At 49.2% G+C, this 23234-nt stretch overlaps 1 protein-coding gene across 1 annotated transcript in view; it reads left to right on the top strand.

Moving 5' to 3' along the window:
- The window catches only part of HECA (hdc homolog, cell cycle regulator), a 52778-nt gene extending 39085 nt beyond the window's left edge, over positions 1 to 13693 (top strand). Inside the window, exons 3-4 of the mRNA XM_037842662.1 lie at positions 6955 to 7109; positions 9464 to 13693. Coding sequence (XP_037698590.1) covers positions 6955 to 7109; positions 9464 to 9628 — 320 coding nt within the window. The 3' untranslated portion in view covers positions 9629 to 13693. The remainder of the gene's footprint in view (positions 1 to 6954; positions 7110 to 9463) is intronic.
- The last annotated feature ends 9541 nt before the right edge of the window (positions 13694 to 23234 follow it).

Here is a 23234-nt window from a genome sequence, read left to right as displayed (position 1 = left end):
GGCGAGAAGGAATTGCTCTGTTCCGGCTTGGTTGTGGCCGACGGTGCTCTGTAGTTCCAGGCAGGTGCCAAGTGGCAGGTCACTGTTGCAGCTTCACCCAGTGCGGCTGTGGTGCTGGTGGCGGTTTCGTAAATATCTGATGTCTCTGTCCCAAGCACAGTTGTCCTTGTGGTGATTTTGTATTTTTGCACTGCTGTACATTGAAGAGAGGATCGCTGCGGTGCAGGTTTTCAGGATTGGGAGGAAGTTGAGGGAAGGAATTGCATCATTATGTCATCTGCTGTAAAACAGATGCCTTTGAAATGTGCCTTAGTGTGTGCAGGAAGCCGTGTGTTCTCTGATCCGTGTGAGAACAACGGAGGGAGAGAAAGTGAGGGTCTCAGGGCCATCGGGACTTTAGATAAGTGGATTAATCTTCAAGTTTATGAAAGGTGAGAGTGTTTCGAAAGCAACAAGAGGAACAGGGAGGATTGTTGAAAGCTTAGAGATGACCCCATCCGTGGTGGGGCGTGCTGGGGAGGTGCTTGCTTCTCCTGAGGGCTACAGGCCAGGCTTGGTTCATCTCAGCCATAGCGTGGGTTCCGGGGATTGGTTAATATATGTGTGCGAAACCCGTCAGTCCCTTAGAGCTACTGAACTTCAACCTGAGCATTCATGGCACATAGCAGGTTTATAGCCTCAAGGTAAACAGAGCTAAAGAAGCCCATTGTAGAAATAATCTCCTTCCACTTCCTCTGCTGTCCCGGTTTCCAGAGACACTTTCAAATCTTAGCTCACTTTTCACCTTTCACCCCTCACAGTTTTAAGTCCTGCTGTCTTCATTCTCAAATTTAAGGCAAACCCATAAGACAGGTGGCTGTTGAGGCTTTCCTACAGCTTCTCCTGCCCCTTTTCTTCCAGAATCATTTGTTGCAGTTTTCAGTTGGGTCTTTAATGTATTTGCTGTTGTCAGTGTGTAAATATTTAGTGATCCAAGAAGCCTGGATATATTTCCTCTGTGTAGTAGAGAATATTTCTATTCTAGAATAATGTTTTGTTTTTATTGGGGTTAATAATTGCTGCACGTTTTCATGTGCTTAGACTTCTTTGTAACTTTGGCTAATTTCTCACTCTCCGGTAGCTCCACAAGCCAGTCCTCAAGAGCATTCCCATGTACCTGGCAGACATTTCATGAATTTTTTTTCTGGAAATTTCCCTCCTGAATCCTTTCATCTTCCTGTTCCTGACTGTCCTAGTGCCTTCAGGACCCATTATCCCGTATAGCTGTCCTAGAAATGCCTTCATTTCTTTTCTGTGTTTCTCCTTCTGTTTGCTGGATCCCATGTATTTGTGTCTTTCCTCAGTTTGTTAGGGAACATCCTGCAGGAACTTTCTGAGGAAGGGTACATGAGAGTAGATGTTTTGAGACTTAGAACCAAGCTATTCTCAGCCTTTCGTCTTCACACTGGAGTGCTGTTTGGCTGGGTGTAGTCTTCTGGGTGGTAAATGTTTACCCTTGGAATTTTGAAGGCCTTGCCTCACTGTCTTCTGGCTCCAGCATTTCTGTTGGGGAGTCTGGTACTGTGCTGGGCCCTGGTTCTTGGGTTGTGGCCTCTCCTTTCTCCTCACCCTGAATGATTTTTAGGATTTTCTCTTCTCTGCCTAATATTTTGAAGTTTAACCCTCATATGGGTCTTTGTTTCTTTCGTTGTGCTGGGTTCTCTTTGGCCCTTTGACTTTGTAACTTGTGGTCTTCATTGTGGATCTCCTGTTAAGCAGATATTAGACCTCGGAGGCTGGCCTTTTGGGGGGGGGAGGGGTGCTTTTTTTAATACATGTTTTTGGCCCTGCTGCTCATCTAAAAGATTTTTTTGACCTTATATTCCATTATCTTTACTGAGTTTTGAATTTTCTGTTTTCGTATTTTTTATTTCCAAGAGCTTTTTTTTTTTTTTTTTTTTAATAGCGCCCTGTTTTTATTTCATGGGTGCGGTTTCTTGCTCTTCTGTATCTTTGAGCTCTTGTTGTAAAGCAGCCCATTCCCAAACTTAGCCACTTGAAACAGCAATAACCTGCAGCTTCTCACAGTTCTGTGGGTTGGTCAGGTGGGTTGTCTGTCTGGGCTGCCCTGCTGGGGCTGGGCAGGGGGTGGCCTCACTCTCGGCCCAGGAGCGGGCAGGTGGGTCAGCCCAGGGCCCTCGGCCGGGGTGGCTGCTCCCTGCTCCTCCCTGCTCCGTCTGGCCTTCTGTCTCCCAGGAGGTTAGCCTTGGCTTCTCCACGTGGCCTTCTCATGCCAGCGTCCTAGAAGGGGGAGTGGAAGCTGCAGGGCCTCTGGAGGCTGGAGCGTGGAACTGCAGGGCATCACTTCTCTCCCATTCCAGTCACCGAGGCAGGTGCCCAGCCCAGCCCAGCCTCAGGGCGTGCTGAAGAAGGCTCTGCTTCTGCACAGGAAGAGTTGCCCAGAATTTATGGTAATTTGTCATTTGCTGCACCCAACTGCTTCCCTTTGGGCACCCCGCCCCCTCTGCCTGTGCTTTCCGTGCAGTTCAGAGCCAGACCATCTTCCGTTCCCCCAGCCACTTTCTGACCTCATGCATTTTGGTCCACGGATGCGGGTACCTCACAGTTGTGTGAAGATGTAGTTCGTGATTTTGTTTCTGGCTCATTGTGCTGATCTTAAAGAGAAGATGTGGGCAGAAGTCCCTTTCCTTCACTATCCAGCACTCACCCTTTTCTCTGGGAAGATGGAGGAAGGCCCATGAGAGGAGGGTTGTTCTCTTTCTGTTCAGAATGGACAGATTCTCTCATCCAGCCCGTCCTTCGGCCTGTCAGCGTGCAGGACGAGGCCTCTGCGTACGGAGCAGGAGGAGCGCCGGCCCTGGCTTCTCACCAGCTTAGGATCCTAAGCTGTAAGGTGCTTTGATAAAAATGTCACTGTGCCCCCAGGCCTGGGGGCTCCTCCTGCTCCGTCCGGCCTTCTGTCTCCCAGGAGGTTAGCCTTGGCTTCTCCACGTGGCCTCCTCATGCCAGTGTTCAAGAACGGGGAGTGGAAGCCGTGGGGCCTCTGGTCAGCGGCCTGTCATCCCCAAGGGGGAAGGAGCTGCTTGGCCTCAGGCGTGGAGGGGGCGGCTGGCTCTGATGGGCAGATGGGCCATGCCAGCCCAGCTGTTTGTCGTGAGGAGAGGGGACATGGAAGCAGATGGGTGGAGGTGAGAATTCTGGGCCCTGGTCAGGATGGAGTGAGCCGGGCCCAGAGGTTCTGGGGGAGGGTGGTCAGGGCCTCTCAGGCTGCAGGCAGGAGCTTGCGTTGTGTCTTTTGTGAGAGGAGGTGGTAAACACTGTTCTAAAGCAGATCATCTGTGGCGAAAGGTCAACTGAAAGGGGTGAAGCCTGGAGACGGTCGGAACTTAGCTTGCTGGTCTGGGTGCAAGGAGATGGGGAATTGGTGGGGATGGTGGGAGCTGGTGGGGGCGTCTGCAGAGCAGTGTTTTAAAGGGGAGCATGCAGCTTGGGGACACCCCACCTGCAGAGGGTGAGGGGGAGTCGCTGAGGGCTGGCCTTGTTCAAGGCCCGGCGAAGGGTGCCGTCCCTGTCAGGAGGAGCGTGTGGGAGATGGAGCCTGGCTTTAGGAGAACAAGGATGAGGGCACTTCGGGCATGTTGGCTGTGAGGTGGTGGTGAGACTTTTACATGGAGGTGCCCCGCGAAACCCTGTTGGAAATAGGCATTTGTATGAACACGGGAGGGTGGTTAAAATATCTTAGAGTTGGTGAATGTTCCTCAGACCGTGAGAGGATGAGACAGACAAGGAAGAGGGTATGGCAGAGCCCAAGACCCAGGCTGGAGGCGTCTGTGCGTCAGGGAGCAGGTGCAGAGAGAGATGGAGGTTGGAAAGCTTGGGCTCTGGAGTGTGGATGTGCACGTGTGTGTTAACACACATGCATAGAATATACCCACACATATGACACACATACACAAGACACGTGTGCATGCACACATACAGAACACATATGCATGAAACACGCATGCACACACATACATTATATGCATGCATATGACACACATACACATGTAATGCTCAGGCACGTGTAATGTGCATACGTACAGGCATATATTCCCTTTTATACATACACACATGCATCCATACACACGTACACCATACACATTTGCACATTCACAAACACATACATGTGCATAACTTGGATACATATGCACACATGTAACAGACATGCGTGTGCAACACATGTGCAACATGTACATTCACACGCACATACAACATACACACATATACACACACACATGTAAGTCCCTGTACATACACGCACGCATTCACAGATGTGCACACACAGGCCACATACATACACGTATGCAGAATACGCACACATCTAGAGTGGACGTATTGGGAGTGTGCTGCAAGGGGACTGAGAAGCTGTACCTGTCGAGCATGGACTCTTCCGAAGGCCAGGCTGTCCGTCAGCCCTGGAGGCACCCTCCGTACCACAGGGACCCTGCCTGCATGTCTGCCTGTTTATTGCCATGTTAGAGAAGTCCCACTGACTCTGTTTATAGCAGGCTATTGCTTCATTTCTGCCATCATGGAGCCCTGATCGTGTGTTCTTTAAAGCAGTGTATACTCCAGTGGACCCGGGCCATGGGGTCCCCAGGCTGCAGCTGGTGGGTTGTAGCTAAAGTACCGTCTTGTGTTTGGTGGGGGGCGTATGGAGTGCCCCCTTGCCCGGCCCTGCTTCTGCACCCTCACCCCGCCCCATGCCCTGCCTCTGCTTGGGAATACGTGTTTGTTTGGTTTTAATTGTGCATTAAAGTTGATGTAATTAGGACTTCCTCACTGGTCGCCTTTGCTGCTTTTTTCCCTCAGGAATCTGTATCGTGTCAAAACAGATTTAGAGTTTGGAGATACTAGATTCTTAGAACTTAAGACACCAAGTAACAGTTGCCGAAACAAACCCGGACTCTGTGAGGAGCTCCCAAGGGTGGCCTGCGCTTTAGGAGTCAGTCACATCTGAGTCTGGGCTTGGCCATGTGTCCTTCTGTGAACTTTAAACTCCAAGCTGTGGTCCCTCCTGCCAGGGTGGGGTACAGTGGTACTTCGTTAGGGGGCCTGTGACTTGCGAGGGCTGGCTGCACGTGCTGGACCCTGGCGAGCACTCAGAGGAAGTTGCCACCACCAGCGCTGGTCAGCAGCCCTGGGTCTCTGCGTCTGCCCTGCCCACCTTCCCGGGCTGCAGTTGCAGCAAGACGGGATCTGTGCCTTTTGCAGGATCCACAGATGCTTAACCTGACACCTTGAAATGCCCCAGGCTGCTCGATGGGCGTGGCCAGTGGCTCTTGTTCTTTACTGTGCCAGGGCCGGGTGGGCAGGGCTGCAGGGGCTCTGGGCTCCCTTTCTCCTTTGTGCTTAGAGGCCCTAAGGTCATCTTTACAGTGTTTTCGCTAGTAACATGCTTCCCATTCATCCAGCACACCCTTCTGAGAGCTGTCCGTGTTTCAGACCATGTGCTGGACACTCAGGCTACAGGGTGACTAGCACACAAGTCCTGCCCTCGAGGAGGGAGAGTCCTGTCAGCAAACACAAGGGAAGGTTTCCTCCAAGAAGCACGTGCCTTCCCAGTGGGTCGAGGCAGGCTGGGGTCAGACCAGAGGGCAGGCAGGGCCTGTGTGATGGAGGGGGCAGGCTGGGGGTCAGACCAGAGGGCAGGCTGGGGCCTGTGTGATGGAGGGGGCAGGCTGGGGCCTGTGTGATGGAGGGGGCAGGCTGGGGGTCAGATGAGAGGGCAGGCTGGGCCTCTCTGATGGCGGAGGCAGGCTGGGGGTCAGACCAGAGGGCAGGCAGGGCCTGTGTGATGGAGGGGGCAGGCTGGGCCTTAGATAAGAGGGGCAGGCTGGGGCCTGTGTGATGGAGGGGCAGGGTGGCCTGTTTGATTGTAGGGGCAGATGGGGCCCTGTCTGATGGCAAGGACAGATTAGGCCTTGGATGAGAGAGGTGGGGCTGGGGCCTGATGGTGGGGGCAGGCTGGGCCTGGGTTGGAAGCCTCTTAGGCGTGGGTGTTCCTGGTGATGGATTTTAACGCAGTGGAGCTCCCGGCTCCCATGTGGGGAGCAGCCTCGCCACTGGTCCACACGGCCTCTGCAGATCCTGCCCTTTGCCTGGTTATTTGAACCCTGACTCCTCCATATGAACAAGGCTGGCATCGTTCCTTTGGGGCACTTGTATGTTGATAAGTCACGGGGGATGGATCACTTGTGACGTTTAGGAGCCCAGTAAATAACAAGACAATGATCTCCTTTTAAAAAACCACTTTCAAATTAGATATAATTCTGGTTCCTAAATTAGATGTGGTGAGGCTGGGCAGTTCTGGGGACAAGGACAGTTGCGTAGTACTTTTGGCTGTCAGTACCAAGGCCGGCTGTTGACTGGTGTGTGATGGGCGGGTCAGGGCGGAGCTCACAATCTGCGTCTCCCTTCTCCCTGCCGGGCCGGGTTCTCTGGTTGTTGGTGGCGTCTCTGCTCCACCCTGCTTGTTTTCCTGGTTCACCCAGGCGGTGGGTGAGAGCCCAGGGCTGGCCCAGGAGACAGGACCCTTGGAAACCTCCTGGGTTATTGCCCAGACTCCACGGGCCACACCTGGACTGCTGGGCTGGAAGTCCTGCAGGTTGCAGGCAGGCGGTGGGCAGTGAGCCTGTGCGGCCTGGTCATTGGAATGTGGACGCTCCTGTTGTGAGCTTATCCGCTCTTTTAGGAAAAGTGAAGTGAAGCAGGGATTTAATAAACTTGAGCTGATGGGATCCATTCTGTTGATGGTGGTTAGTGATCCATCGTTGTTCTTGAAGGGCAGCCTGGGGGTTTCGGGAAACATCACCCCTCTTGCTTTTTGTCTGTTGACCCAAATGATGAAGGGGTGGGCGGGGCAGCTCTGCTTCCTCAGCGCTCCGCTCAGCCCGTGTCTTCTGTGCCCAGGGAGACTCATGCACCTGTACGCTGTGTGCGTAGACTGCCTCGAGGGTGTGCACAAGATCGTCTGCGTCAAGTGCAAGTCGCGCTGGGACGGCAGCTGGCACCAGCTGGGCACCGTGTACACCTACGACATCCTGGCTGCCTCCCCCTGCTGCCAGGTTGGTATTGGTCCTGCAGAGGGAAGCGGGCGGCATGGGGTCGGGCCCCAAGGGGGTGTTGGAGGAGAAGAGGATACCCAGAGGGGATCTGTGGGAAGCAGAGAATTCCTGTTTGTACAGCCAGCAGTCCTGGAGCCCTGTCCAGCTCTGGTGGCCGGCTTGGTGCAGTGCGGCACAGCCGTGAGTGGATGGCTGGGTGCCAGCAGAAGGGGAGGCGCACAAGTGCAGTGATGGGAGATGCGTTTCCAGTGCATTATGTGGTATGAGCAGCTTATGGAGGAGCACTGGGGTAAGAGGGGAGCCCGGAAGGAGGTGAGCTCACCTCTGGCTCACCTCTGCACGATGGGGTGTGGAGCGACTTCTTTAGTCTTCTATCTGCTCACCTATATTTCCTAATTTTGTAGAATGAACGTATACTAAATTTCCAGTAAGAAGCAGGTATTATTTAAAAGGAAGGGAGAAGTTTTACTTTCTTCAGGAAACAGGATGTTCTTGTTTTCCTGCCCTTGGGCAGGGCAGTCGCTGGAGATTGACTCAAAAGGCTTGTGATCTCAGGGCCAAGAGGAGGCGTTTTCTGACGAGAGAGCTTCTGAAATTTAGCTATTCTCAGGGAAGGAGGAAAATATTGACATTTAAAACACATTAAATAAGCCCCCTGAAACCCAGAGACAGGACCCTTGGAAATATCCTGGGTTATTGCCGAGAACTTGGGGAAAAGCAGCTGCTGAAACAACTCCTGGGCACTCATGGGGTGGAGAGAAATTTCCCTTTGGTTTTTAAGTCCAGCCTTTCATTTAAATGATTGGTGAACACTTTATCAGTTACTACATCGTTTGTACCCTCACCACCGTGAGTTGATTTGATTTAGAGGATGGGCGTGCCTGCTGAGCTGGCAGGTTGGCAGGGTTGTGTCTCAGCTGTACCTTCTCTCTAGCCTGGTGCTGCTGAAAGAGAAACGTGGTCGTCCACAGGGCCCCATGTGGCCACCCGGGGAGGGACCCTCGGATTCTGGATCGGAATGCGTTTCCATTTGTAAACATCCCTTGGAAACGAGATGTCGCAGCCATCCTGTTAGTCTCTCTCGCACTTCTCGTTGTCGCTGTGCCTGGACGCCAGCTCTCGGGATGAGAGAAATGAAGGAAGTGGATCCACCCACTCACCCCTGACAGAGGTTCTCTTTGCAGTTAAAGAAATAAGGAAGTGGAAGGATGCCTCGGCCTGTGACGGCCCCTGGGCCCGGGCAGACCTGGGTGTGTTCCCCGGCCACTGCCCGGCCCACTCCCCTCTGAAGGGCTGCCTGCCCGTTCCCAGCTCTGTGGGAGAAGGGAGGAGAACAGCATCCAGCCACACTTAGCCCATTGGCACTTACTGCCTGTTTCTTCTTGAAACGTTTAAGCCCAGATCTCTACTTTCTGGCCCCCAGCTGAAACGGAACCTTGTTTGATCACCATTTTAAGAAGATCGGTTAGCTGTGTTCACTGTGAAGATGCAAGCATTAGTTGCTGAGAAGGCCTCAGGGGAATCCTTCAGAAGGAAGCAGTAATTAGTTATTAGAAAGGGATGGCAGGTTCAAGAGAGTGGTTGGAAAGAGAGGCTTGTGCAGAACCTCGCATTTAACGTTGTTCCAGGCAAGTTCTCAGTGGAAAGGGAGATGAGCGGACTCTGGGCCCGGGAGCCGGGTCTCTGCCCCCATCCCGGCTTCTTCCCGGCTGTGGGATCTGGTGCATGCGATGGCCCCCCCGGGTCTCGGCTTCATGCTCCGCAGGTCGCACGAAACGCCCCTTCACGGGAGGAGGGAGGACACAGTGTGGTGATGCGTTTCAGTTGTTTTTACCGGGAGTCTGACGGGGAGGGCCCATTTCCAGTTTCTGGTTGCTCGCTGACCTCCTGGAACCTGTCAACAGGCGGCGCCGGCAGGGAGGGGGACGCCGCGTGCCAGCGGGTTCCGGGAGCCCCGGTGGACACTGCGCTTCCTCCTGAGTTGTGATTTGACTCCGCCACTTCAGGGGATTTTTATTTTTACATCAAAGAAAAGGCAGATACAGTGTGGGGTAGAATGGAAGTTGTATATGAATTTTTAAAATAAGCCCAGAATCTTCCAAGAAATGTCCTACCGGTTCAGCCGCGCTGTCAAACCCAGGGGAAGCTTCCCAGGCAGGGGGACGTGGTGCTGAAGTGCAGGCAGTGCCAGCACAGACTTTTCCTCCCAGCAGGATGTGAAGCTGCCACAGGGCCGCTCTCCCGACGGAAACTGGGGCCGCCCGTCCCTGAGACCAGGGTCTCTCTCATGCTGCGCCCACCCTGGCTCAGGCGTGAAAGGGGCGCTCCGTGGTCTGACGTGTGTCTCCCCGCAGGCCCGCCTGAACTGCAAGCACTGCGGGAAGCCGGTGGTCGACGTGCGCGTGGGCATGCAGTACTTCTCTGAGTACAGCAACGTGCAGCAGTGCCCGCACTGCGGCAACCTGGACTACCACTTCGTGAAGCCATTCTCCTCCTTCAAGGTCCTCGAGGCTTATTGATGAACGCTCTGCTTTAGTCACAGCTATTTTATGGACACAATTGCTTTATTACGTATCTTTTATAGGGAAGCGTTCTGTGACATTTGTGTTTTTCTAACTTCACGGGGAGTCCTTCTGTTTATGTCTGCCGTGGAACAGCTCCCTCGAGTCCCGGGCGTTCGTCTGGGTCACAGCCCTGCCCAGGGGTGCCCTGTGCATTTAGGAGCAGCCACCATCGCCAAGGGTCTCCAACACAACCTGCAGGTGGCAGGGAGGACAGGAGAACTTAGGGAAGGGGTGACATGACCACAAACAAAAAGCAGGAGGAGTTGGGAGAAACCTCACTAAAATGGTAACTTTCTCAAGACCCACCCTAGACCTTCCCTGGGCCTTGGGGAGAACCTGTGACGGGGGCGTGTGCGTGTCCGAGAGCTGACTGGTGGGGAGAACCTGTGACGGGCGTGTGCGTGTCCGAGAGCTGACTGGTGGGGAGAACCTGTGACGGGCGTGTGCGTGTACCCGAGAGCTGACTGGTGGGGAGAACCTGTGACGGGCGTGTGCGTGTGCCCGAGAGCTGACTGGTGGGGAGAACCTGTGACGGGCGTGTGCGTGTACCCGAGAGCTGACTGGTGGGGAAACCTGTGACGGGCGTGTGCGTGTCCGAGAGCTGACTGGTGGGGAAACCTGTGACAGGCGTGTGCGTGTCCGAGAGCTGACTGGTGGGGAAACCTGTGACGGGGGCGTGTGCGTGTCCGAGAGCTGACTGGTGGGGAGAACCTGTGACGGGCGTGTGCGTGCCCAGGAGCTGACTGGTGGGGAAACCTGTGACGGGCGTGTGCGTGTGCCCGAGAGCTGACTGGTGGGGAGAACCTGTGACGGGCGTGTGCGTGTACCCGAGAGCTCACTGGTGGGGAGAACCTGTGACGGGCGTGTGCGTGCCCAGGAGCTGACTGGTGGGGAGAACCTGTGACGGGGGCATGTGTGTGTCTGAGAGCTGACTGGTGGGGAGAACCTGTGACGGGCGTGTGCGTGTCCGAGAGCTCACTGGTGGGGAGAACCTGTGACGGGAGTGTGCGTGCCCAGGAGCTGACTGGTGGGGAGAACCTGTGATGGGGGTGTGTGCGTGTCTGAGAGCTGACTGGTGGGGAGAACCTGTGATGGGCTTGTGCATGTGCCCGAGAGCTGATTGTGGCTGCCCGTCCTGGCTGGGTGCTCTGTGGCCACCTCTTGACCGGAGTGACCCTCACGGATGGATGGCCTGGATGTGCGCAGTGCTGTCTCTATCACTGTCATCATTTAACAGTTTTTCATACTGAAAATACTCAACTTAAAAGACATATGAAAGTTATTGTGTTGCACATATTTTTAGGTAAGCTGCCTTACAGCAGATAGAGTTTGTTAAAGAGATTTGGAAATGGGGCACACTGATTCAGATGGGCAAGGAATGCAGGACTCTGTCATTTGAATTGTGTCTTTGAAGTTGTTCCAACGAGCTCTGCAAGGGGACGAGTGCATAGCAGGATTCGACTGGTGTAGTTGCCATCAGATGCCAGGGTCCCCCCAGGTAAGCCTCACAACACAGAACCAGCCTTCGCCAAACTCATCTTCCCCCACATCGCTCAAGGCCACGTTGTACCCATTTAATCTTGAGTTTCCAAGATCAAAAATTTGGCCCAAGGAGGGATAGGAGAGGATCTTTTGAAAGGATGATAAGGAAAAGAATAATTTCTTGTTAAAGTGTAATTTCTTGTTAAAATGTATTTCATTTTGGAATATCTCTGGTAGTAATACATAACAGTATTTTAAAAAAATAGATCATTCTGAACATCCCCATATTACCTTACCATTGATGGAAAAAGGTGTTAATATATAGAAATTGATCAGACCGTTGGGCTTTCCAAAACTGAGTTTCTTTCATTAGATCTTGATTTAAATGGACTGACACCCTGTGTCTTTAGAGAAGGGGCATTGTAATAGGATTTCTTACAGATGAATTTGATAATTTCAAGTATAATGTTATGTATACATGCTGAAAGAATGCTGAAAGTACAATTGTGTTTTTTTGGATAGCCAAATACGGGGTTGATGTGAACGTGTTTTGTTACTCATTTGGTGTACACCATTTTTTTTTTTCTCAGAAAAACAGTGTGGTTTTGCCTCTCAGAAGTGTTTGGGCATTATTGTGAGTTTCAATTTTACTACAGTAAAAATTTGATGTTTTGTTTGAGTCAACACAGGATTCAGGAACCAATGTGTTGGCTAATAATTCTTCACCTCTCTGTTTAGATGATTGTAATTTTGTTTGCTGCATTTAGTTGGGGGTCTGATGATGTGAAAAATATTACATAGTGAGGGGAAATTTGCAAAATGCCCGTGAGAAGCAGGAAGCCATCGCTGACCTGCCAGGATTTGATGCCATTATAAAAGAAGTCTATAGATTTAGCCCTTAAAATGTGTCTTGAATACACAAAGCTGTCATTGTGAATTAACCGTTTTCTATTGATTCTCTCATGTACCCAGATATAAAAATTGGTAAGTTTCTCTTGTCTTCAGAGTACAATTTGGGTTTTATTTCTGAATTTGAAATGTTCAGTAAAATGTTTGTAGTCCTGTTGTTCAATACTGCTAAGTTTTTATAGTGAAACTTGCTTGTATTCTGAAGCTTAACGTTTCCTTGCACATTGCGTTCAGCAGGCCCCTCCGTCTAAAACCTTTGTGGATGTAGCGTTTGCTGCATTCACTGTTTCTTTCTTTGTCTTGTTTTCTGCCCCCTGGAAGATAACTGTGCCAAAGTTTCACTGTAATTGGGTAAACTTCGTTTCGGGCCTTTATTTTGATGATAGGATTCTGTGGCTACTGCATTTATGTAAAAACAGAGGCCTGGGTATCATACCTGAGAATATCTTTTGCCTTTAAGGAGTTACATGCTTGCATAAAATGGAAAATTTGGCTGCTTTGAAAATAAAATGTATTTGAGTGTGTAGCACTGCAAAGAAAAATCTTATTTTGGAAATCTGCTGACCTTAGTATTTTCCCCAAACTTTCTCAGAGTACTTTGCTCTGAGAACTGTGATGGGAATTGAGATATGTCAAAAAAGGTTATTATTTTTGTTGTGGTCAGGATATTAAAGGATCTACCCAAGAGAATCCATTTTTGTTTTTCTGTTAAATAGTGTTCAATAACATGAACCACTCTTAAGAGCAGCTAATAATTTCAAAGTGATTTTTCTTCTAGTCTAATATTTACTTTTTTATCATTTATTTTTAAGAGTTATTTACTGTGAACAAATGAAATTGTATGCATTCTTTAGTGAGAAGACAACTTCCCGTGTCTGACCACTTTCTCCCCGGGTCACCTCAGCTCTTCTCCCTCTTCGGGGGCATCCGAGGCAGTTGATTCTCCAGGCTAATACCTGAAAAGATAGATGTGCCATGAAATCCGGGGTCACTGAATTTCCCCATCCTCATTAAGAAAGAACTTTCTCCAAACGTCCTTAATTACCAGCTCATGTAAAAGAGGTTCATTTCCTGAATTTAAGGTATTTCCAAGTAGGTTTCAGGAAGCTGACTCATTGAGAAAGAAAATAACTAACAGATACACAATTTAACAAACCGCCCAAACTAACCTGCTGAAGTCTTTTGTTTAGTCCAGCAAGACTAATGCTTAAAATGCAGCCCCTTCCCCCATGCCCATCTAGTGTCAGTTTGCATTTCTGGCTGGTCTCAAGCACTTTAGGTGGAAGTTGGGGAGGGGGTGAGAAGGTGGTCTCGCCCGCTATGGGTTCCTGCCAGAGGGCGCGGCCTGGCCCAGGCCGTCTCTGTGTACTGTTGAGTTGGTTGTTATTCCTGGTGTTGAAAAAGTGTGGCAGACGGGCACCGCGCAAACCAGCTCAGCGGTGTGTTCTTGACAGTCACAATTACTTGTCAGGATGTCTTGGCTGCACTTTTGTTACGGGAAGACAGTGTAAATAGTTAAAGAATGTTAATAAAATTGGAACAGTTGGTAATGGAATTGTCGCCTGTGGTGTTAGAGGGTTTCTGTTTGTGAAATGTATGTATTAAACATAATAAAATTTCAGAAACAAACCTTGTTCTCCCTTTTTAGTGCATCTGTTTTTTGTTGGGATTCAAGATTTGGGGGCAGTGGGATTTCTGTCAGAAGAGACAGTAGAGAAGTCTTGCTGGGATTTCTGATCACTCTTCAGGTAATCATTTCAGAGTCATTACTGCAGCTAAAGCAAACCCCACTTCTTCTTGTTTGGACGTCGGTGCATCACATGAGACCTCCCTTTACAACAAAATAAGCATTCTGCATAGCAGAGTTAATTCCGGAAGGATGGACAGGATTACCATTCTGGTTGTGGTGAGTTCTGTGGAGCAGATCGTCCTCTCCTACAAATGTTTTCATTGGTTCCAAGCCAGTAACTACTTGTATAGTGAAAAGTCTTTGTATGTGCCTTCATTATAAGCAAAGAGAAAACTTGCTTCATGATTAAGATTCTTGCTGACTTTAGGCTTTGTGATCTGTATAGTTTATCCTTCAAATCTCCTTGTCCCCTTCATTACAAAAATCATTCTAGGCCCATAGATTGCAATCCACAAAAACACCGGGACACAGGAGAAGATGTGGAAACTTGGGTGGAGAAAGGGTCTCTGCTACACTCTGCCATGGATTCAAAGCCTGACCTACTGTTGACTTAAAGCAGACATCTGAAGCACACATTTCATTTTATTTTGGATGCTTAGAGACTTGGAATATTGTGACTTCTAGCATAATTCATGTCAACAAGATCTTCAGCAGTTTTAAGGAAAGTATGGGTCTTTCTGCAGTTGTGAGAAAAAAAACCAGAGCTAAGCAGTGATTGATAAAAGTTAAATTTAATGGGAGAATTTTCATATTTGTTCTCAGTGGATTGCATTTCTTTAAATCTTACTTACATTGCTTTGACTTAGATTTGGCAGCAGATTGCTAATTATGTGTTTTTTTCTCTAGTGAAAAATTATGGAAGAAGCAGAGGCATGCCTTGAGATTTTGTTCTTTTTCTGTTTCTCAGTTCTCCACACATGGGATAAACCTTGCCTAATGAACGGGGAACATCTTTGAAGATAGTGAAGTATTATACGGATGCTATTTTTTGAAGTAATATAATTTTAGGGCATGTTCTAGTGGCAGCTTTTAGGATTGTGGTAATTACTCTATATACGCTTGATCTTTGCATTGCTAAACCTTAAGTACAGCAAAGAAAAACATACAAAGTGCTGTGTGTGACAGGAGCACTGGCTCCCTCTGTCTGTTCATGTGGAATTGGAAATGGAATTGGCCGCACGGTGCCGCTGCCTGGTGATGGGGTGCTGTGCCAGATGGTTCTCGTACACTTGGTGAGAAATTTAGATCGTATCTTACAGTCATGTTTAGAGCTGTCTCCTTTCATTCCTAGTGAATCCAGTTACCCTAAAAGTGGAAAAGTCATAGCTGTAGCAGGACAGAATCTAGAGAGGCCAGGGTTTCGAGCAACGGCTGTGCTTTTCGTTGCACCCATATAGTAAATGTGCCTTAGATTGCATTGACTGTCCTCCAGGGGACCCATTTTAGAGATAAAATGGGGGGAGGGGCCTATAAAAACACACAGAAGGAGAAGCGTGTGGACCCTCTGTGGGGCCGTCACCCAGGCTTGAGAGGGCCCTGCGGGGACCGTGGTGGGGATCCTCTCGGGAAGGACTCGTGGGTTCCTGGGATGGGGCTGCCCCTCCCTGGGGACAGTGAGCACAGAGAAGCTCCCACCAATTAAAACCACCACGAGATACCACTGTATACCCATGGGTGTGACTAAAATGGAAAAGACTGACAGTGCCAAGTGCTGGCAAAGAAGTGAAGTGACTGGAACTCTCGTACACTACTGGTGGGGAACGGCTTGGCAGTGTGTTAAAGAGTTAAACATATGCCCAGCCTGTGTCCCAGCCACTCCACTCCCATGTATTCACCGAAGAGAAGTGAAAGCCTCGGTCCACACAAAGGCTTGTTCATGAAGGTTTTTAGCACCTTATTTGTAGTATCCCCAAATTGAAAACAACCCCAGTGCCCATCAACGGGAGATTGGATGATCAAAATGTGCAATGTCCGTGCAGTGGAATGCCAGGGAATAAAAAGGACCAAACATCCATACGGCAACATGGATGAATCTCAAAATAACTTTACTGGTGTGAAAGGAGCCAGAGAAGAAAACGAGTACATACTGTGTGATTCTATTTATGTAAAACCCAAGAAAATGCAGATGAATCTGGAGTGACAGCGGGTGAGTTGCCAGGGGAGGGAAAAGGGTGGGAGAAAATGGGGACAGAGCAGGGGGAAACTTTTCAGGTACCTGATAACATTCATAATCTTGACTGTGGTGATGATTTCACGGGTGCATGCAATTTGTTAAAATGTCCACTTTAAATATGTGTGGTTTATTGTGTGTCAATTATGCCTGCATAAAGCAGCAGAAAGTACACCCATCCCCCCAAAGAATATAACTCGCCATAAACATTGCACTTTAACTCGGGAGTACACGTTCATTTGAGAAGTTGATTTTTGTTTGTTTTAGTATATGACTCCTCCATGGTTGCTTTTCTTGTAAAAATCTCCATTTTTGATGTATTTGCTAAGAATATTTCCTTAACAACATAAAGACTTGTGAAACAATTTAAGTATAAAAATTTCTAGACTTCTAGGATTTTTGTCCCCTAATCTTTTACTGTTTTCCCTCCCACATTTAATTCATGTTTTATGTGTATGATTTGCCTTATCTTTCCAATGTATCCTTCTGAATTACTGAAAAGATGATTTTCTTTTCATAATTATATGAAATTACATTACTGTGGTGACAGACATCACTGACATAAGCAGGTTTGGGAACAAGGATGACTGATTCTGGGCAAGCTCGCCACTCTTGGGGGCCACCGTCTGTGGACGCACACCTGGTGAGAGGCCTACCTGCCCCGAGCGCTTGCTGGCCGGGTTTTACTAAATGAGCCCATGCCAGCTGATGTGCTGGGTGGGCCGGTGTAGTGGAGGCCGGTGGAGATCGTACTGCTCAGCCTCGGACCCTCGCTTTCCTCACCTGTGAGTACGTAGAGCCCCTTCCTGGGTGGGGGTGCTATTGAGGGTTAACAGATAATGTCCATGAAGCATTTAGCACAGTCCCCAGCAGGCCCTGAGTGAACGCGGCCTGTATGTACTCATGGATGCGATTTTAGGAAGTGTTTTTATAATCGTAGGGCAGGAAGGACCTTTGAGGTGGTCCAACCCAACCCTTTAACAGACAAGAAGAACCGCCCTGCAACACGCTCGCCCCACATCAGACGGAAGGCCTGGGCTCCTGTGTCCCTTGCTCGTTACTAACGGGTGGGGACCGCTGAGGAGGCTCCGCAGGCGGCTTCTTGGTAAGCGGCTCCCGAAGACTGCAAAATTCTCTGCTGTGGTGGAATGGCGGGCCCTGAGAGAGACTCGCAGCAGCACGTCTCTGCAGAACAGCCCGGCTTGGTCTCAAGTCAGCGGGTGTGTATGGAGGGCTTTGCGGTTAGAGCAGGTCCCCTATGAGGCTGTGAAGTGAGAGGGAGTGAGAAGGTGGTGCACCCGGGAGGCAGATGAGACACGGCGTAGGAAGAGCTAGAAATTCCTTGGGAGCCGTCTTTGCTTTTCCCCACTCAGGTTCAGCTTCAGACTAAGACCTGACCCCCAGAACCCATCCCCTGTTGGGCTGGTTAGCTCTGCATTTCTTCCCTTGGTGATGAAAATGGAAACACCTGCCCACCGGTTATGGTACAGCAACTGTGACTCACCTAACGCTTGCATGTGAAGGACGCATCCGCTCTCCTGACTTGGTGCAGGGGTATCGCTTGTAACTGATGCACTCAGAATGTGGCAGAAACAGATTATGGTCCCTGCGTACTGCTGGGTGTTCTAGTTTCCTGGAGAGTTCTAGCAAATACCATGAAATGGGTCAGCTTAAACAATGGGAGTTTATTTGCTCACAGTTTTTGAGGATAAAAGAAAGTCTAAATCAAGGTGATGCTTTCTTCCCAAAGACCAGTATTCCAGGACTGGCTGCCAGTGATCCTTGGCTCCTCTGTCACATGGCAGGGCACGTGGCGGCGTCTCCTGGTCTCTCCCTTCCCTTCCAGGGTCTGTCGATGTCCAGATTCTTGCCTCTTTTGACTTTCTCTCTGTCTCTATCTGAATTTCATTCTCTTGTAAAGCACACCAGCAATAGAATTAAGACCCATCCTGATTGGACTGGGCCACACCTTAACTGAAGTAGCCTCATCAAAAGGTCCTTTTTCTTTTCCTTTTTTTTTTTTAATTTAATAAATTTTATTTTGAAATAAATTCCATCTTACAGGAAGAGTTGCAAAAACAGTACAAACCCCATACATAGAACTCCATCATACCCGACCCCCCTCCCCTGATACCCTGATCCACCACCTTTAACATCCTGTCACACCACCAAAAGGTCCTTTTTCAAATGGGTTCACATCCATAGGAATGGATTAAATTTAAGAACATGTTTTTATGGGGTACATACCACTTCAAACCACCTCACTGTAACTTCATTGTGGGGTTTGCCTGCCCTAGTTGGATCTAGCTTTGGGGTCCAGGTCATGGGGCATCCCTGGGAATGCCCCCAGGGTCCTTAGCCCCTGTCAGGCATCTGCTTGCTTAGCCACGTGGGGCCTGTGCTGGTCTGATTCAGGAAGCCTGGGTTAAACATGCTTCTTACACGCTCAGGCACACCGCCTAACCCTGTTGGATCAAAGTTGGTAATAGGAGAAAACAGATACCAACTTTCTGATATTCTTTTCGTGAGATCTAATGAATGGGTCTGCTAATGTATAAGCTTTTCCATGAGAAATTGACAATGAGGGGCTAGGAAAGTGAGCAAGTCAGTGGTGGGTCCGTCCATTTCTACTTTTAAAGGGTAGCATCTTCCAAGATGCATCTTATCTTGGGTGTAAAGCAGCTGTGGCTGTCTCCTTAAAATTGGTCTTTTCACATGTGCTTGACCTGTTAAAATGCAGTCTATTCAGCATTTGTGCAACGTGCAGTCATAGGAGCTCAGAAGAGTCATTATTTTTTTTAGACGCCAGCAGTGCCAGTTTGGGTATATTATGTCTCCCAAAAGTCTTGTTCTTTAATGCAGTCTGGTATGGGCAGATTTATTAGTCTTTTGATTAAGGTGGAAACTTTCGACTGAATGTTTCCATGGAGATGTGACCCACCCCACTATGGGTGATACTTTTGATTAGATTATTTCCGTGGAGGTTTGGCCCTGCCCATTCAGGGTGGGTCTTGATTTGTTCACTGGAGTATGTATGTAAGAGCGAAGTGAAGAGCTGACACAGACCCAGATGCTTGCTGACACTTAGAGATGGCTGGAGATGCAGACAGAAGGATGTTTGGAGATGCTAAGCTAAGAGATGACGCCCAGAGTTTGCCCCGGAGAAGCTAAGAGAGACCCAGAGACATTTTGGAGAACGCCGTTTTGAAACACAACCTGGGAGCAAAGGACCAGCAGATGCCAGTCACGTGCCTTCCCAGCTGACAGAGCTATTCTGGACACTGTTGGCCGTTCTTCAGTGAAGGTGTCCTCTTGTTGATGCCTTAGTTTGGACACTTTCATGGCCTTAGAACTATAAATATGTAACCTAATAAACCTCCTTTATAAAAGTCAATCCATTTCTGGTATTTTGCATAATGGCAGCATTAGCAAACTGGAACACTGGCTATCTTTAGTAGCTGTGAACGTTTTCTGAAAACTGCTGAATTCTAGTGTAGAAGTGGCAGTTTCCTGTGAGGTGGTAAGAGTCCCCCAGGTGTACACACCTAAAATAGTTATTGGTGAGAATAGCTATGTATATCTGTGATCTACCCAGATGCTAAAATGAAAATTTCAATGTCTATCCTTTTTTTAAAAAAAGCCAATTGGAATTCTAGAGAAGCATTTGACTTAAAAGGTGGTACTTTTCAATTTAGAATAATTTTGTTAGACTGAAAGAATTCCCAAAGAGCAAATGTTCTTCTGCACTGTCTCTCCTTTTCGTTGCTGTCAAGTTTATTAAGGCATATGGAGCACATCGTGTGCAGGGAAAGAGCTCTGTGAAGACTTGGGTTGGAGTCTCACTCGCTTTCCAGATGTCTTCAACCAGCTGTTCTCTGTAGGAGGGCTTAGTCTTTTGACATTGGGGTTTTAACGTGAAGCATTTGTTGATGCTTAGTGTAAGAAGTACCACTATTTTATGTAGCTTTCGAAGTAAAAACATTGCGAGGGAGGTGAAAGGCATATTCTGTTTCTGTTGCTGAAATCTTTATGATTTCTCTTAAAGTGGATGCTTTTCAGGTTGCCTATTTGGAATTACATTAGTTGAAAGTTTTAAGAAAATATCTCTAGCAAATCATCTAAGCCATGTGAGAAGGCTTATTCAAAATTGCTAAGCTTTAAAATTCAAAAGTTATGATTTTATCTAAGAAGAATTAAGTTTCAAATAATCACATTGAAGTTTGTTGGTAGAACTGTCTCTTTTGAGGTTGGGGCAAGTACTTTGGCACTTAATTGTCTTGGTTTGCACATTATTTTGAAGCACAAGATATTAAATGTGAGATTGAGGACTTATTTATTATTAAATCCACAAAAAGGAGATCAGAACAGGTTTGAAGTAAATGGCGCTCTCAGCTGGGGGAATGTGCACTTTGTAAAATCTGTGCTTCCAGGCCGGATGGCCAATATGGGCTTAAAGCCGGGAGTTTTCAGCTCTTCCTGCAGCTGTGGAGGTGCGGCCTAGGGTGGAGCCGGGTGGAAACACCTGGGCAGGATCCGGATGTTAGCTGTGAGCAGGGCTGATCTTGAAGGACGGGCCTGCGGCTGCTTAGATGTCCGCTGCTGCTCCCTGGAAGCCAGGTGAGGGGTTCCACACACGTCCCTCTGCTCACAGCTCTGCTGGACAGTGCAGACCGTGTCTGGGTCATTCCGGGTCCGTCGGGCCTTGTCCCGGGCCTTGCCCACTTACTCGCTGTTGAACGACAGCTGCACGGGCAGCCCCCTGTGCCAGGGACACACAGATGCTCGTGGGGGGATTCAGCCCATGATTTTTATTTTCACCCATTGTGCCACGCTGTACATTGTATTGTGTTTCCTGGTTTTCCATTTTTGCTGCCTGCTCCTTTGGGGTTTCCTCCAAGAAAATCAAGTATCAAAATAATTAAAAGGAAAGAAAACCTGGTCTATTCTGGGCCATTGGTAAAATCGCTTCCTCTCACGTGTTGAGAATAGACGGCGTGGTGCATAGGATTAGGTAAGTATTGAGATTAAAAATTTAGAATTTGAGCATGTCAGAAAGGGAAGGGACCTTGGCGTTTCTCCTCCTTAGTCCCCCTGCAGGGCAGAGGGACACAGACCCCAGACTGCTTCGTCGGGGCCTCCAGCGCCATGCCGTCCAGCAGAGTAGCTGCTGGCCACATGCAGCTAAATTAAACTAAGATGCTTTAAAAATTAGAAGTTCAGCTCCTCAGTCTCACTGGCCACATTCCAAGTTCTCACCGGCCACGAGTGGCCAGTGGCCACCCCATCGGACAGCACCAGTTCTAAAGCATCTGCCTCATGGACAGAGTTCTCGTGGATGGCACTGGGCTGGACCCTGCCCGAGCCCCTTCCTCTCCACTGAGGAAACCTGGACGAATGGGTCTTGATGACTGGCCCTTAGTGCTGTTGTGTATTTCAGTGAATGAGGGAAAGTTGGAAACGTGTGTGGCATGATTTTAACTTATGAACTACTCACTTTTGGTCATCCTGGGAGGGAGGTGCCCCCAGGAGTCTGATGGGGTGTGTGGGCTCCACGCAGTGTCCACAGCCCTCGGAGAACCGCGGAGCCGGCCCTGCGACAGCAGCCAAGGGCTCGCCCAGTCCCGGACTGCCTCCCGGGAAACGCCCAGGTAGATTCCAGGGCTGCGTTCAGTGCAAGTGGCTTCCAAAAGCCGGACTTCTTAAAGCCCTGCTGAATTCAGCCTCTTCTGCGAGCAGCTAAGCATCACTTTATTCAGTTTTAAAGGGCCACGGCTTTCTTACTGAGCTGATAATCCCTTAGGAAGCTTCACCCGCATCCAAGGTGATTGTTCTTGGCTGAGTGGTTCTGAGAGATCACAACAGTAATGGATGATTCTAAACATCACAGCCAAGTGGAGTCTGGGTCCTGGTTTTTGCGCCTGGGTTATTTGTTCTAGTTGTTAACATTTCAGGAAGTCTCTGGAGTCACTGACCTTGCACATAGCGTTGGTTGAGTAATGCCAGCTGAGCACCGTCCACTGAGGGCACCGAGGAAAACGCAGTCCTGGAGCCCCGCCTTGGGTCAGGGGGTCAGCTCTTTAAAGCTCTTGATCCGATGTCTTCTGTGGAGCACCCCCTGCCCGGAACCCCCCTGCCTTCCTGACCCCCTTTTCCTGCACTGCTTTTTAATACCACTGGCCATTGTCTGCCTCCTCTGTCAGGCTTTTTGTTCAATGTTGCTCCCTGCCAAACTTGAAGGCCCTTAAAGGCATGGAACTTTTTTGGCAGGGAGAACGTATTTTCTATCCAGAATAGTGCTTGTCTCACAGTGGATGCTCAATGAATGAAACTGAACAAGTGGATACGTGGACCACAAAGGGTGATTGTTCCTTTTGATCACTCCGTTAAAACTGCTGCTGTGAAGGACATCAGAGACCTCCAGGTATTAAGTACAGTGGTCATTTCTCAGTCCTCCTTGGTCTTAAATTATTAATAGCGTTTAATACAGCGGTCGCTTCTCTTCCAGCACACCACACGTGCCAGCCTTTCCTCCCTGCTGCTGACTGGCTGCCTCTCCCTCCCAGTTTTGCTGGTTCTTCCTGTCTTCACTGCTCCCTTTTTGAGTACCCCATGGCTCGGTCTTTGGGCCCCTCCCCTTGTTGTCCACACTGGAAAGAAGGGAGTGAAGGATTTTGAACAAAGCAGTGTCTGTTAGACATTGCAGGTTTGACATGTCCAACACTGAGTTCCTGATCTTGCCCTCCAAACCTGCTCCTCCCACAGTCCTTCCCTCTGGCGACTACAGTTGCTTGGACCTAAATCATCAGAATCATCCTCCACGCTCCTTTCTCGTACTCCGTATCCAACGTGTTACACAATCCTGTCATCTCAGCCTTCAGGTGTGCTAGAATCCCACCCCTTTGCACCTCCGCCAGCACTACTGCTTGCTGCAAGTCACCGGCAGCTGCTGCTTCCTTTTCTGCTCGAGACCGAGTCCTGGCTTTCCCTCGGAGCGATAGTCAGAGTCCTTCAGTGGCCCACGGGATCCTGCCTGACGCGGCCCCAATCCCCTCGAGCTCCCGTGTGAACTCCTCCTCTCTCCGTCACTGTGTCCGTGTCGGCTCTTGTTATCCTGCTGACACACCAGACGCGTTACAACTCTGCTGTAACAAATCACCACAGACTTAGTGGCTTACAACAATGCAAATTCATTATTTTACAGTACTGCAGGTCGGGTGTCACTGGGCTAAGTCAAGGTTGTGTTGGTGGGTTGTGTTCCTTCCAGAGGATTCAGGGGAAAATCTGTTTCCTTGACTTTCCCAGCTTTTAGG

The sequence above is a fragment of the Choloepus didactylus genome, chromosome 7, assembly GCF_015220235.1.
Source record: "Choloepus didactylus isolate mChoDid1 chromosome 7, mChoDid1.pri, whole genome shotgun sequence".
NCBI classification, from domain to species: domain Eukaryota; kingdom Metazoa; phylum Chordata; class Mammalia; order Pilosa; family Megalonychidae; genus Choloepus; species Choloepus didactylus.
The sequence above is the reverse complement of the archived record's forward strand: the minus strand, read 5'-3'. Positions and strand labels throughout refer to the sequence as shown.